Source organism: Zingiber officinale, chromosome 2A (assembly GCF_018446385.1).
Source record: "Zingiber officinale cultivar Zhangliang chromosome 2A, Zo_v1.1, whole genome shotgun sequence".
NCBI lineage: Eukaryota > Viridiplantae > Streptophyta > Magnoliopsida > Zingiberales > Zingiberaceae > Zingiber > Zingiber officinale.
The window spans coordinates 106,340,378-106,357,375 of NC_055988.1; the positions used below are offsets into that span (position 1 = coordinate 106,340,378).

Sequence of the window (16,998 nt, forward strand, 5' to 3'; positions counted from 1 at the left end):
AGGGAACACGGGTGGAGAGCTTCTACTACTTTTCTATTTTATGTGTGTAACCTTTTGCCTGTGGTCGCAACCTCCTTATATAGGAGTTCAAATCAATGGGCATCGTTAATGATCATTATTTGCTAGCTGTGTAACATTAACATTTCACTCTGCTGCATTAATCTTTCTTTTTTTAATGCATCCGTTACACAAGCAGCAAAAAGGTTTACGTGGTAAAATATTGGTTGTTCCACTTGGGCAAATTTTACCCCGATTGATCCGACATTCGAGTCATGTAGGTCATGCCCATACACGAGGCAACATGGTTCAGTGCAATCTAGTCCTGGATCCCCCCCCTACGCACCCACGTGTGAGAGAGAGTCTCTCCCCATGCATTTGTTCACATCCTCAATGCATGTGAATCAATATAAACCAACCAACATGTCATGAAACTCCCAATGTGGGACTAAAGTCTCATTTGTTGGGATCCTTCGTACGGAGGCTAGAGAGGGGGGTGTGAATAGCCGACCCCAAATCGTCGCGTTTCTACAAAACGTGTTAGCGCAACGGAAAATAAACACAGAAATGAAAGGGAAAGAAGACAAACCTCAAACAAACCGATGTAATGAGGTTCGGAGATAAACTCCTACTCCTCGGCGTGTCCGTAAGGTGGACGAAGCCTATCAATCCGTCGGTAGATGAGTCCCGGAGAACCGGCTAATAAATGCTCCTTGTGGGTGGAGAAACCTCGCCACAATACTTGTAACAACAAGAAAGGAGTACAAGGAAAGCAAGAAGCAAATACAAACAACAATATGAATGCAACACTCGCTTGCCTTCTCTGTCGATCGGAGGCGATGAAGCAGCAACTTCACAACCCAAACGCAGCAGCTGATCGACGACTGGAAGCTCACGCGAAGCTTCGGAAGCGAGCTCAACAAAGCCCGTGAATCATACACAGAAGCAGGAGCTTCAATCCAATGGAAGGAGAAGAAGAAGAAGAAGTAGGCTCGCAGCAGCAGCCCTCCTTTTATAACCTGCGAAGAAAACGAAGAAACACAGAAGAAATCTAGCCGTTGCGTCGCAACGGCTAGTGCCTGGATCAGTCTGGACGGGACGATCAGTTTATGGATCGGTCCACGGACCGATCCATTCCTAACCTTCGCTTCTGCCCGATCGGTCCATGGACCGATCAGGTCCTGATCGGTGGACCGATCAGGGAACCTCCGATCGGTCCGTAGACCGATCAGAACCTCCTGATCGGTCCGTAGACCGATCGCTTCTCTCCGAACTGCTGCGCCTCGATCGTTGTCCGATCGGTCTCCGCATCGATCGATAACCTGAGGCTATCGATGATTACCGATGCGGTGACCGATCGGGCTATCTGTATCGATCGGTCCCGCATCGATCCAAACTCCCACCCTCGGGCTTTACACCAACATCCGGTCAACCTTGACTGTTGGTTCATCATTCTAGCTTCGGTCACTCACTGACCGCTAGAATTCTCCACCAGTGTTCGGTCAATCCTTTGACCCACTTGGCCTTTTCTCTTCGTGCCAGTGATCACTCCCTTGATCTACTTGGACTTCCCAACACCAGATGTCTGATCACCCTTGATCCATCTGGATTTCCCTTGCCCGGCTTCACTCACCAGGACTTTCACCTAGCTTCACTTACTAGGGTTTTTACCTGGCTTCACTCACCAGGATTTCCAATCTGCCTGGCTTCACTCACCAGGACTTCCAAACTGCCTGGCTTCACTCACCAGGACTTTCCCGAATGCCTGGCTTCACTCACCAGGACTTCCACTTTCACCTAGCTTCACTCGCTAGGATTTTCACCTGGCTTCACTCACCAGGACTTTCCACATCCGGTCCAGAGAACGAGCTACCGAGCCCTCTCTGACCACAGTCCGGAGAACGAGCTACCGAGCCCTCTCCGTCTTCCCATGTGCCAAGCTTCCATACTTGGACTTCTCCGTGCCAAGTCTCCATACTTGGACTTTCTCCCGTGCCAAGCTCCCTGCTTGGACTTTTCCGAGTCAGGTCAACTCACCTCGGGTCAACCAGGTCAACCTTGACCACGAGTTGCACCCACAATCTCCCAAGCTTGTATCCTTGTCAAACATCAAGATACAACTTTTCTGTTCACGTCAAACATCGTCATAACTCGTCAAACATCAAAACATAACTCGAGTCAAGTCATCTCGAGTCTGGTCAACCAGGTCAACCTTGACCTAAGGTTGCACCAACATCATTCACAATGGAGCCTCTTTCCTCTTCCACCTCTTCTCCATTCACATCACTTATATCCAATGGAGCCTTCTTTTTTTCTTTGCTTTTTGGTGTCTTTTAGATTTGGACACTCTGACTTGAAATATCCCTTCTGGTTGCATCTGTAGTACTTTACTTTTGACTTTCTTTTCAGAGTCTGACTTGATCATGACTGATTGCCCTTTGTTTTGGATCATCTTCTTGATCTCACATCCTTTCTTCTTTTTATATAATTTCTGAAAGATTAACTAGTTTGGCGATGATCACACCATCATCTTTGAAATCCAATTCGACTTCAGACTTAGGCTCAAATTGGGACTTGTGCTTTGATCCTTTTATCTTATTTTTACCGGAGATTAAAGCAATACCTTTCTTGGTAGGGCGTGCATTAGTCTGCTCATGTTATTCAAATTTAAAAAAAGTTTGTCTAATCTAATAATTGAAAAATCCTTAGAAACTTTGTAAGTATTTACTATAGATGCCTACAAAGTATTTTGAGGAAATGCATTAAGAGTATACTTTATAAAATCGCGATTCTCTACTTTTGTCCGATTGAATGGAGGTCGTTGAGTAGATCTTGGATTCAGACTTGCAGTTGGCTTGCCGATTCTTCTTCCTACATTTTAATATTATAATTTATTTCAAATTAAGTCATGCTTGCTTACTTTCGTGTATAAGATTCCTTTGTGTAGCTCGATCAATTTCTCCCAAAAGTCTTTGACACTTTTGAATGGTCCGACCTAGTTCAGCTCCTCTTTGGTTAGGTTGTACTGGAGGGTTTGAGTAACTTTTGCATCAGCCTAGATTTTCTTCATCATGTGCGGGTCCCAGTTTTCACATTTCACCGATACTCCATTTTCGTTAAGAGGTAGCGTGAACCCAGTCTAGATAATGATCCACATTTTCATTTGGGTCTTTAGGTGTAACTCCATCCAACTCTTTCAATAGCCAAAATTTTCACTGGACAAGAGTGGCGGTCGGGTGGTACTATAGCCTTCTTGATGAGTCATTTAGAATAATCCTCGCACAACAAAAAGACAACAAAGAATGTACCAAGATATAGTCTTGGATGGTAGTGTGGGAGAAGAAATTCGAAAAAAGACGAGCGATAAAAAAAATTATCAAAAGGGGTGATTGCACTAATTCTGATTAATAAAAGAAATTTAAAAATAAAAAAATTACTTGAACAGTAGTTACACCAATTTAGAGTACTTCCGCTCTGATATGAATTGTAGGATCAAAAAACCGCTAGAGAGGGCGTGAATAACGTGTGTCACTTTTTCTCATTTTTCGAAAACTCGAGAGAGTACACAATTGAAATAAAGAAAACAAAGCTAACATAGTTTCTTTTTACTTGGTTCATAGCTCAACAACTTTTAGTTTAAGTCCTGCAATCATTGATCACTTTCTTTGGGCAATCCACTAAACAATCAATAAGTACAAGAATTTAAAAGCTAATAGAAAGAACAATAATACTAATAACACTATAGAGTAGATGCTTGAGTGTTTGTTGTCAGAGTAGCACTATAGCATCATAGTGGAGTTTCGGAGCAGCGTGCACTACAACAAATTTAGCTTTCCGCAGCGCACAATTATACTATCTGCAGTGTGCATCGCACACTGCACAATTACAAGCTGTTAAAAGTCATAAGACATCAACAGCGCACATTGCATGTTGCAGTTAAGAGCATTTGCAGTGCACGCTGCGGTTAAGGGCATTCGCAGCGTGCGGCGCATGCTGTGGTTAAAAGCATTCGCAGTGTTTAATGCATGCTACGATTAAGAGCATTAGCAACACACGTCACACATTGCGGTTAAGAACATTCACAATACACACCATGTGCTGTAGTTAGGATGTCATGTTAACCACATATAATTATCAGCACCACGCAAATATAAAATATAAGCCCAAATAATTTTAGCACCATATAATTATAATACCATACATAGATATCAAACACAATTATAATACCACATATAAATATCACACAAAAAATTATTATGATTTCACTTAGTAACAATCCAAACTGACAACAAGAAATTTATTTAATAATATAATTTCTTTTCTACGAAAACATACATGATAAAATCAATAAAATCTATGTCAGCCACACAAAACTATAAACTTAAAAGAGAAAATGACTGTGCTTCTTATTGCATCCTTACGAAAAAGTATACTCTATCAATCCAAACTTTTCAACAAGATCCACCAAAAGAAACTTGATGCCTCTTAGCTATATTTTCTCGCAAAATAACATAAAGAGATTGAAATGTATAAGTTTACTTTAAAGTAAACTAAGATTTTAAAATTAATATAATATCACTTGAATTTCATCTATAGATGCTTTGCTGTATTTTTTCCTCATCTTTTGAACACATACCAATTTGATTTATCATCGGTTCAAGAAAGAAAAACAATCAATTCATATGATAGGTGTGCACAGTAAGAACAAGAAATTAGCATTTGATGAACTATAAAGCACCGCGATACACACTACCATCCAAGAATGAAAGACAGTACCTACTGGAGCTCATCTTCTTGTGTGCTTTCATCTAGACTGTCCTGTGCCAATTGGTAGTGCAATATTCCCATCGTTGCCATGCATGCCCTACTTGTAAAAACCATTCTTCCAATAAGCATGTGGATAGAAATTTTTGTTTCCAGTTTCTATCATCCAAATTGCCTGTAACTAACATGTCATAGTTTTCAGATTGGAAAGAAATCCATGTAATGATAACCTCTTAAGACTTAGAACATCCTATATGTGCCTGAAATTTGAAAAATAGTATGTCATTTCAATCTTCTTAGTTAGCAAATGTAAAATTTATTAGATCACAGTTCCTGGAGAGACATTGTTGCCTTCAACTTTCATAAAGATACTAAGTTCCACAATTTACATGCATTTTTTTTATCAAGAAAGATTTCTTTTGTACAAATGATGTTAAAGCATTTGGAATAATCAATAAACCAGAAAAGCAAGAGCAGCAAGAGGAATTACATAATTGCCATAATGAGTAATATTTTCCTGGGAGACTTTTGATGTCTCACTTTTCCTTCATGTGCACCATTACGTGGCGCTGGAGCAATGAATTTGACCAGAAAGGTAGCAACATCCTTAGAAACTTGTTTCCAAAGGGACCTACCGCCAGTAAAATCAGTGAGTTATAAATTAAAATAAATTGCTGCTAGCTAGTAGATGAAGGTCACTTTTATCAATCGAAGCCAATCTCACATCTAGACCATAAGATTAAGAGAGTAAAGATTACCGGAACGCTAACACCATCAGTGAACTGAATCCAGAGTTCATTTATATATAATATTATCATCCAAAAGCAGTATTTCTCATTGTTTTTTTTGGGAAATAATAATTGATTGTATTGAACTGCTGAATAGCTACAAAATCCATAGTGAACGATATTGTTTTGGCAGTATGAAGGTCCATTTTTATCAAATTTCCATATGTAAATAATCTAATAAGTGGATAGTCCACATGCAAAAAGAATTCACTTGGAGATAATCTAGGTTGCAATCTGTTGCTAGGAGCCTAGAATTGATTTGGAGCATCTCGAGTGAAGGAAAATAGGATTACCATTCTGGTGACTTAGGACACTGCCACTCTAGAATCACCATCTTTCACCTTGCACATAGTTAACAAATGCATGTATAACCTTGTATGACTATATATCAATATACAGGGTAGATTATTGGCCATCCTTTTCCTAAAAAGGACAATACACTAGTTGTCCAAAAGCATCCAAAATCCAAAGAAAATGTACTTTCCAATTCATGGATTTTATTTGTAGATGAAATCAATTATGCAATAGCAATGAAGTTGATAAGCAGTCCAATTCACATAGGTAATATATATCACAAACATTCAGATAACTCGATGTAAATACAAAGAGAGAACCTACCATTATCTTACCTCGTCTTGTGTACTTTTTGTTTGTTCCATCTTCGTCAGCTGCATGATATGATGATTCAGAATACTTCCTATCATTGTAAGTTAGCTTTCTTGTAGTAGCCCCTAGCTGTACAAGAGACAAAATTTAGCATACTATTAGCATTACTGAAGACATCGAAGGATAAAAATATCAGACTATATCATTGAACATACTATATATGCAAAAGGGTTATTGCTTCAAATAAGACATAGGTTCATCAAACTCAGTTTTCATAAGACAAGGCTCTTGATCTTTGATCAATTGGTGTTCTAAATCATTAGGACCATCAACTTCAACAATCTCAGATTCAGTAACCTTGGAACAACTCATTCCAACAATAGAATTATATACTTCATCTAAGTACTTGTCATCCGTAGCAGGTGATGATATTGTTGGTCTTGAATCCTTATCAGAAAAAACTGAAGTTGCTCCACCTTTGTCTTTCTCTTCAGACACTGATGTGTGAACCAGTGGATCAGAAGTAAACTGTAAAAGTAGGAGGAACTCGGTTCTCTAATGTAGGAGGTGAAACTGCATGATTTCTAAATATATTTTTTTCCAAGCCACTCTGCGGCAAGTTAGACAGAATATAGTAATTGTTCTGAAATTCAAAGAGCATGAACTTTAATATTTTGAATGGAGGATGCTAATGGGAAATAAAAGCATCTAGGAAAATAAACAATAGCTGAAAAATACAAGATAATCAGTGCAACTGAATCTCAAACATCTTTGCTTGAGTCATAGTGTAGAGAGGGATGGATATATGGTATTTATGACTAGAAAATAAATGTTCAAGTAATTTCCAGTTGTTATCTTCTAGTGATACATCATGTTACTGATTGAGTTCACCTGAACCAAAGTTTAAGTTAAGCTAAGTGTTACATTGTCCTTGCTAATGCTCTATAATTTCATATGTAGTTTCTTCAAATAAGTCATAAGGTTTTTTTAGCTCAGAGCACTCAGGTCTTGTAACTGTATGCTCTGTAATTTTGTCGAAGTAGAGCTGCAATGATGAGTAATAAAAATCAACTACATGGGAAATTTCTCATAGAAACTAATGAACTTGGGCAGCAAAACGAAGAAAGTTCGTGAAGGGGCTATTGGGAAAAACAACCTGTAGCTCCCGAGATAATACATGTTTAATAGGCAGTTTGAGATCAACATGAAGTCCATCATAAAAGTAATGCATCAAATCTTAACCCCTAATTGCTAACTGATTATGCAACAAAGAAAAATGTTGGATGAAAGACTTGTTAGTATAACTTACAGAGGCAGAACATGTAGGATAAACATATCCTGCCGGTGCAGTTTGAGGTGGGAAGCTCTTCTTATATAACACCGAGTAATTTGTGTGCATAAAATCTGAATTAAAAAAAAACACTAAACCTAATGAGCAATTTCACTTTCCAAGAACAAATATAAACATATAAGCAACTTACATAAGTGATGTGGATATGGCTCAGGGCAGAAGAGTAATTAAAGGAAACAGGAGGGGTAAGATGGTCTTTTCATTATATAGGATTTTAAGGAGGAAGTGGGAGGCTGGGAGCACTGTAGATGGGGGGCTGCTTCAGGGTTTTTCTGCCGCCGCCAAGGGACTTCACGAAGAGTCTGATCCTCGCCGGCGCCAACGCCGGCCGCCGGCCTCCACCTCTTCTCCTCTCCCTCTCCTCCTCGTGTGTCGCCGCTGTCGGACCGGCTACTGCCCCTCCCCTCTTCCTCATGCTCCGCTCTTCGCTAGCGCTCGCCACTGCTCCTTCTCCTTCTCCTCACGACGACTGCCTCTCCACTTCCTCCTTCTCTTCGCGACATCGGCGTCGAACAGATTCGTTGCAACTCCTCTGAGCAGCCTTCTCCATGCCTCTACCATCGCGTTGTCTCCCTTGTCTCCTCCAGCCCAGCCGCAGCCACGCACACTGCCGCTGAGCACCGCCTCCCACGGTCATCGCCGGGGCTTCTTTCTACACGGCGACCAGTGTAGTTCCTCCTCTCCGCATGACCCGACACCGGCGACAATGGCTACTGCCGAGCCACCATTGTATCCAGCAGCCCCGCTCCACTCTCTCTCCCTCCTTACCGGCATCCGTCGCTCCGTCGACCAGGGAAGTGCAAAATCTGCTCTAAGCCTCAGCTGTCCCCTCACCGTCGCGCCTTCGATCCTCGCGGTCATACATCGCCTACGCTGATTCGATATTCAATCCATATTGACGTATGTTTTCAGCGCTGATCAAACCCTCGGGCCATCGTTGTTCTGGCTCTGTGTCATGGTTGTGTTTCGGCCCTCGAGCCGTGGCTATGTTTCGGTCTTTACATCGTCCGACCTATGTGTTAGATCCTGAGTTGTGTGCAATCTCTCGGCCTGCGTGCCTCTATTATCTCCCAGTCTGCGTGCCGCTATTATCTCCCAGCCTGCGTGCCGATATCTTATCCCGACCTATGTGCCAATTTCTTATCCCGACCTCCGTATCGAGGTCGCATCAGGTTTCGTACCGCCGTGTCTGATTTCGTGTCGTCAGCTCCAGCTGTTCATCCGACTCAGAGTCATCTGCTCTTCCGGGTCACGATAACTCGATCAACGTCCCATCCGAGGGTGCCCCTGGGCCAGGGTATGTTTTTCGTACTCGTCCCTCATTTATTTCATTATTATATTATTAGCCTGTTATTTATATATTCGTTGGATGTGTCTCGAGCATCGGGGTACCAGAGACCGGGCGACCCGGTCGATGGCTGCAGGTAGCGTTGACCAAAGAACTTCTGAAGACTTGGTCAACACGGAAGTCATCTTAGCACACCCCCCCCTCAGATTCCAGACAGGATCAATAAACAACCCAATTTTGTAGTTTGATCCTTTCCTTCTTTGAATCTTTCATTGAAGAAAGAGCATACTGTGGCGCTGCCTCATATGAGCAGAGGCTGTATCATGCGAGCAAATGCGAGGAGGTTGCATGAGGTAGCCGTGCAATCGATTTCGACCGTAATCGATTGTGTGAGGCGTATGCTCAAGCGGCTACACAACCACCTCTCACGACCGTGCAAGGAGTTTACTCATGTTGTGGCCTCGCGCGACCGCAAGAGGGAGGTCGCCTCGTGTGGGCTCGAGTAGTGGGTTTTTCCTTGTGCAGACACGAGAAGGCGGTTGACTCGTGAGGCCGCAAGCCGCCACCCTAGGTGGCCATGATGCTCTTACAATCTTGCCACCATTGGTGCATGACGAAGAAGAAGAGAGAAGAAGTTTGGTAGAGTTTTGGCAAAGAAGTTAATATTAACAGTGCATTTTGTAAACCGCTAATATTAAGTTTTAATAGCGTATTCTGTACGTTGTAGAAAAATTTATTGATAGTATATTTTTTCTACACGTCATCATTTATATAAATAAAATACTATCTGCAACGCACTTAATTGGGTGCACTGTAAAAAGTAATATTAATGGTGCACCCTAACCGTGCGTCATTGATGACATGCTAGGGAAAGTCATATTTGTTGTAGTGGTGGAAGAATGTTTTTTTTAGCTCCTGGTCAAAGGCTCTTTTTATAGCCTATTGTAGGCGCCTGGACCTGCTCTAGGTGCCTCTACTGAGGCCTATGCGATCCACCTTCGTTGTTGAGTTATCCAACTCTAGGTGCCTGAACCACTCCCGGGCGACTAGACCGTTGATGTGACACCACCTCGTCGAAGCTCTATCCGAGTCACCCCCTATCCCTTCCCAAACGCCTAGATCCCTCCTAGACACCTAGAAAATGATGTGTGCTAATCAACTAGAGTGCTAACTCAGTTGTTCGGGTGACTAGGTTAGAGCCTGTAGGTCCCTTGATGTTGGCTAAAGAGGGTGATAGCCTTCAAATTAGATTACAAAGTTCTTTTGCTTTCTAAATGTAGCAAAGATGAACACAAGTTAGTTGAACAAGAAATTATAAACATAAATTAAAGATGAGGTAAAATTTACTTAGTTTGCAATAGGAGGGTTGCTAATGTAAGGCAGTAAAAGCTCCAATAGAAAGATCTCTTTTTGATGAAGGCGGAGTAGGCTCTTACAATATTGCATAGAAATGTAAAAACAGAATTAGAATTAAAAGCATAAAGTTCGTTAACAAATGTTGTTTTAAATTGCTAGAACCAGGACTCTATTTATAGTTTACTGATCAAATTTATTTGTTGGCTGATGTGGTAGTTCTAGGCACTTGGAGTAGGCCTAGGTGCCCCAAGCAGTACACCTTATCTACTTCGCAATGACTCTTCAACGGCTTGATAATAGTATTTTATCCTCACTTGGGCGCCTGGACTAGTCTGGGCGCTTGGATTGGTGTTGAAGTGGACTTCGAGAGTTATCCTCGCCGTAACGGTCCAAAGAGGAGCTTGCGATGTACCAGGCCAGTCCGGGTGCCCAAATTGGTTTGGGCACGAGGACAAAGTCCAGGCGCCTGGACAAGTCAACTTTATGTTGACTTGTCCAGCTATTCCGGTCACTTGGGTAATTCTCTGGCCATCTAGAGTTAAGCTCACCCGAACTCAATTTTGGTCTTCTTCTCAAGCAGACTTCCTTCCTGGCTTCTTGTCCTTCGAAAGTGTTGCACATATCCTTCTCATCTATCGGTGTACTCTTTCACAGATTCTCATTCCTCGGATGCACCAGCCCGTCGACTCACTTCCATCCTTCTCGTCCGCTGCATCTTCCACTCGACTTCTTATGTTCCTAAGTTCTTGCACACTTAGACACAAGGATTAGATACAACAAGACCTAACTTAATTCAGTTGACCACGTCAAAAGTATCTCGGGGTACTTACGATATTTTCCTTTTTGGTATGTATCAACTCGAGTTAAAGTTATGGTAAACAAATACATGATATTTTATTTTGTGAAATAAAATAACAATTAAAGCAATAATTTTGCAATAAAAATCACCCTCTAAATCTAATCCCTATATTACTCCATTTGATGACATAAAAAATATATTTAGGGAAATAATAAAAAAATAGTTAGAAAAATATGAAAACTTTTTCTAGGGTGTTTGAACGAAGTTTCAAGAAATTACTTTTTTATTGGAAATCATTTTCACAAAGATAATGTGTTAATTAGCTATTTTGACAAAAATAAATAAAAAATTATTTTTATTCGTAAAAGATTTTTATAAGTTTTTGTCAAAATTTGCTAATTTTTCTCAACACTTAAAATATAATGGTAATTTTCATTAAAAATATCAAAATTTATCTCTGAAAGAATTTTAAAATTTAAATTATATTTCTCAATAAAAATTCATAAAAAATCGGTTAACGTTCGGAAATTTTGTAAAAAAAATTATTCAAATAGAATATCTGATTCACTATAACAGAATTTATTTTTTCAATCAAGATTTTGTAAAATTTGTATAGAAGTTAAAAAAATTTGAAAAAAAATTGTTAGTTAAAAAACATCTTGTACACAGTAAAAAAATTCCACCCAAATTATGAACATTAATTATACGAAATGAATAAATTTTACAAACAAAAAGTTGAACTAAATTTATATTTGACACATGCATAAAAATTAATTTAAATTAAACAGGATTTAAAAATTCAAAATAAGTTCCTATCTATTGAATTTATTAAAAAAATTGATGGGATATATTTTCTATCTACTTTTATAATTTATCCTCTATGGTTCTAAATATACTAATTAAGTCCATTGTAATTTTTGAAATTTAAAAATTTTTAACATGCATTATTTTTTTTCAAAGATTCTATTTGTTCATTTAACTTAGAATTTTTCATTTGAACTTTATCAAAAAGTTTTAATGAACATGCATAAGATAATTTTATTTTCAAATCAATATTTTTATTTTTCAATTTATTATTCTTAGACTTGAGTTTGCACATTGATCTAGACATTAAGATTAAACCAGAATATAATTGATTAAGAGGTAAAAGACATACCTTACTTACCAAATCTGATCTGAAGCTGGATTCTCCCTCTTTAATGCTGCTATCTTTTGATGTAGCTCCCCTTTCCTCTATGCTCTCTGTTTGATGACTCATCATTAATGGTAGTTTGGCATATTCCTCCAATTCGGATTCTCCTGATGACTCATCCTACGTTGCTTTGAGGTTCCTTTATTTTGGCTTGCTTGATCCTTTGTCTTTGCCTTTTAATTTCGGATAGCTTTCTTTTATGTGTCCTTTCTCATTGCAATTGTAGCAGCATACTCTTCTCTTGTTCTGTGGAAGCTTCTTAGCCTAAGACTCGTTGAATTTGTTAGTTTTAAAGAACTTTAAAAATTTTCTTACCACGTAAGTTTTTTCATCTTCGTTGAGAGATGTGTCGAAATCTGATTCGACCTTTCTCATGTTCAGAGTGACATTGTTGTTTGGCTCCTTGTCCTTTCTTATGCATGCACATCTAGATTTATGTAATTTAAAGGTAGAAAATAAATTTTCTAAACTACTTACCTCGAGATCCTTGGGAATGTAGTAGGCGTCTACTATTGAAGGTCCATTCGGGAGTTCTTGGGAATGTATTTAAAGCATACCTTATTGAATCTCTATTTGTTACTGCTTCTCCAAGGTTGTTAAGCATGGTGATCAGTGCCTTGATCTTCACATGTAGTTGAGCCACCATTTCTCCCTTTTCTATGCGGAGATTTGTCATTTGATTCAGGAGCAGATCCCATTTTGCTAGTTTAGCCTCCGAGATTCCTTCGTGCAACTCCAGGAACTTCTCCCAGGATTCTTTGGATGACTCATAGGCTCCGATCCGGTCGAATTCTTGGGGTGACAGAATGCTAAATAGATGGAACTCTTCTTTGTCATTGGTTATGAAGTTCGCTTGCTCTTTCTTGGTCCAGTGATTTTCTTCTTTTTCATCACCGTTCAGATCATTGGGTATTACAGAACCATTCTTGATAGTTAATAAAATATCAAAGTCAATTTTAAAAAATATCTCTATTTTTATTTTTCAATTGGTGAAACCCCCCTCGATCTTTGTTGGGTGAATGCTCGCTCTGGCCATTTATGCTTTAGACGGTGATTAGTCCTTCTGAAGCAACCTTGCTCTGATATCCACTTATAGGTCCCTTGAGGTAGGTTAGAAGGGAGGGGGATGAATAGCTTGCAAGTTAGATTACAAAGTTCTTTTTCTTTCCAAATGTAGCAAAGATAAACACAAGTTAGTTGAACATGAAATAATAAACATAAATTAAAAGACGAGACAGAATTTACTTGGTTTACAACCGAGGAGGTTGCCAATCCAAAACAGTAAAAGCTCCAATATAAATATCTTCTTTTGATGAAGGTGAAGTAGCCTCTTCCAGTGTTGAAAGTGTAGAAATGTAAAAATAGAATTAGAATTAAAAGCACAGAGTTCGTTAACAAGTGATATTTTAAACTCCCAGGGGCTCTCTTTAAAGTCTACTGGTCGAATTTGTAATGCCCGAAAATTCTCAAATAAATTTTAGAAATGTTCTATTATTTTTATGGAATTTTAGAATATTTTTATAGAATTTTTGGAGTAACAGAAGTAGCAAAATTAAATAAAAACATAAAACAGCCTAAACGGGAATTGAACCAGAGACCTATTAGACCCTACGACTTATAGATGACTCTAGTAACCAGGGGGCCCCAGCAGGGGTGTGCGGAAAGAAGAGGAGAGCAATTATATTTAAGGTTTAGTTGGGGTGTATTAATCACTTAATATAAATAGGGAATTTAAGAGAGAATTTACTATGCTTAAACGACAACTTTTCTCACCCTCAAACCCTCACCGTTGCCTCTCTCTCTTCCTCACCCTCTCAGTGCACAAACCCTAAAGGACTTAGGGTTCCATCCCTAGGGTTGTAGGAGCACCATCCGGCGACGTCTCTGATACGAGGACGCTCCCCTCCGCGAGAAGGAAGCGTAGACGTAAGAGGATCGCCGAAACGATCTTCTTCTCCAGAAACCTAGCGATCGGATTGTAAGAAAACTTAGCGCAGGATGTAAGTAACCCCTCACCTGCAGTATAAGTAGTTAATCGTGCATTTTTATGCTTTTAGTTCAGTCTTATGCATGATCATTCAGTTAAGGAGATTTAGAGCACACCAAGTTTCGATAGAATTACTAGTACAGTTAAATGCCACAATAGGCATTCTAATAGCTTAGTTAAATTCCATAGATGCATTTAAATAGCATGCTTAATCTTGCCTTAGTTTATATGGGACTACGGTCCAATGGGTGGGCTCCCATAGTCGCCTCTAGGTTCAGATAACCTAGCTCTAGGTTCAGATAACCTAGTAAGAACAAGATAAGATAAATCAGCTTATGAACAGTATTTTACTTTTATCAGTGACACTGTACTAGACTCTCAGTTGTCCTTGGGTTGGGCTCCCATAGTCGTCCCTAGGTTTAGATAACCTAATAACCCTACTAGATTCGGGACTTGTTACCTCGGGCCTAGTTAGGAATGCGCGCTTAGCAAGTACAGTTGCTGGGTCCATCAGCAGCATGATTATTATGTTCACCTATTTATATAAATAGTTTTCAAACTTCACAAACCAGATATATGAATACAGCTCAGCTTCAGTTTAGTTTTCTTATTGATATAGCAAATAGTTGTATGTTCAATCTTTGATTTCCATGACTTGTATGCCCATATGCCATGTTTTAGCATCATCAGCATGATCATCAGCATGTATTTCAAATAACATCCTTGAAAGCATGATTTCTTCGAATGCATGTTTTTGTGAGGTAGATGGTTCTTACTAAGCTCCCAAGTTTATAGTTTCATTTTCCTTATACTGCAGATAAAGGTAAAGGGAAGATGGATTAGCGGAGGCTGGAGGGCAATGCGACAAGATGTGTGTGAGAAGGAACCTGGAATGAAGATTTTTGGGAAACTAGCAAATTTAAAAACTTAGTACTTCCTTATGTTGTTGCTTTTTTGCACTTTCAGGATGCTAAGTATCATGAATTGTGAAACTAAAATACATTTTGCCACGCTTAGACTGCTAATTGTCTTGATATTAGTTAGTAAGGTATGAGTAATGACATGACTAGTAAAATTGTTCATGCTTTAGTTGAATTTTGGAGGTTCTGAATGAGTTCGTGAGGGATTTCAGTGAAATCAGAAACCCAATTGATCAGCCAATCGATTGAGGAGTCCTCAATCGATCAGCCGATCGATTGGGAGGCAATTCCTCGCGAATAGAGAGCAGCTGAGTCGATCAACTGATCGATTGAAATGTGACTTTCGCATACAGAGAGCTGTCGAATCGATTATCGGATTGATTGAACAGACTGGATCGATCAGATGATCGATTCTGAATTTACCTCCGTGCACAGTAGCAGGTTGAATCGATTAGTGGATCGATCAAACCACTTCAATCGATCAGCCGATCGATTGGAAAGTCTAATTTCAACTAGAAGTGTCTGATTTCAGCTTTTTGATCAAATAGAAAGTTTAGGTTCCCTTCCTTAGCATATGTACAACTTCAGAAGTGTATTTTGAATATAAATTTCAAATTTTATAGCAAATAGCAGAGAGTTTAATTAGTTCAGCTTTTCCGCACCGTAATATTCAGTGATAGCCCAAGAATAGTTTAGCATAATGTAACCCCCGGCCTTACAACTTAGTCAGTAGAAGGCAGGGCGTTACAGAGTGGTATCAGAGCAATTTCCATACTTCCTCCACACACACATCAGCATTGAACCTGCAGCTTCCAAGTAAGAATACCTCTCACTTTATTTATGTTTTGTTTGCTTCCATGTTTATAGAAACTAAAGCTTGTTTATATATGCCAACATCTAACATGATAATAGTAGTTATGTACCTATGATTGTATTAGTTATGTATGTCCTTATTTCTCTAGAAAATGGTACGAGGATACCCAACTAGAAAGACACCAGCTACTGAGCCCCAGCATGAGGCAGGCAGCTCAGTGCCTCCCCCAGACCTTACAGAGGTAGTGGCTCAGTTACAGAAGCAACTAGCTGAACAGCAACAGGAGATAGCCACCCTAAGGGCTAATCAGCAGAACACTCCCACTGTCACTCCAGAACCTAACTTAGCAACCCCAGTAGTGATAGGGGTTCCACCAGTCCAATCTGCAGCACCAGTAGCCCCAGCAGCAGGGGCAAGGAGAGAAGCCTATCTGATCCAGTGGCAGAAAATCAAGCCAGAGAATTTCTCAGGCACCAGTGAACCATGGGATGCCCAAGCCTGGTTCAAAACACTGGAGAGTACGATGGAGCTTCTGGACTGGCCAGAGTATGAAAAGGTGAAATGTGCCTCCTTCTGCCTGGCAGGAGTCGAACGTATGTGGTGGGAGAGGATTAAAGTGAAGTGCCCAGTGAACCAGATGACATGGGCCGACTTCGAGAGAGAATTCTTTGAGGAGTTCTTTCACATGCGGGTCACCAACCGCCACTACGACGAGTTCACTGAATTTCGTCAGGGCAACCTTTCAGTTAAGGAGGCCGTGAAGAAATTCAACAGACTGACTCGTCTATGCCCCGAACTAGTCAGCACTGAAAAAGAACGAGTCCGGCTGATGCTCAAAATGCTAAGGCCGGAGATAGCACTAAATGTGGCCAGCGACGTCCATAGGCCGCAAACCACAGAAGAACTGGTAAGTAGTGCTCTGACCACCGAGCATTACCAGAACAGCATCAAACAACAGAAGCAAGCCCTCTCAGAGTCTAAGGGCCAAGGAGGCTCAAGTACTCAGAAACACCAAGGCCACAACTCTAACTGGAAAGGGAACTCCAGTAACAAACGTAAGCCAGGGAGTTACCTAAAAGGAGGACCAGCTAGTAAACAGTCTAGCTATCCCAAGTGTTCTACTTGTGGGAAATTCC

General features: G+C 40.1%; 1 protein-coding gene across 4 annotated transcripts; it reads right to left on the reverse strand.

The window, feature by feature from the left end:
- Positions 1–4,413: 4,413 nt before the first annotated feature.
- On the reverse strand, positions 4,414–7,599 carry LOC122041876. Of its 4 annotated transcripts, XR_006129109.1 has the most exons (4): positions 7,465–7,599; positions 6,371–6,765; positions 6,179–6,284; positions 4,414–5,392 (listed from the first exon to the last, which is right to left on the reverse strand). XR_006129109.1 is itself a non-coding variant. In XM_042601739.1 (3 exons), exons 1-3 carry the CDS (start codon positions 7,552–7,554, stop codon positions 4,806–4,808), a joined length of 327 nt encoding a protein of 108 aa, XP_042457673.1. In that variant the 5' UTR covers positions 7,555–7,599; the 3' UTR covers positions 4,414–4,805. The 4 variants fall into 4 exon arrangements, 2 of the variants coding, with proteins under 2 accessions (XP_042457673.1, XP_042457674.1); XR_006129110.1 differs by lacking the exon at positions 6,371–6,765 and having other exon boundaries at positions 6,168–6,284; XM_042601739.1 differs by lacking the exon at positions 6,371–6,765 and having other exon boundaries at positions 4,414–4,936.
- Positions 7,600–16,998: the final 9,399 nt, after the last annotated feature.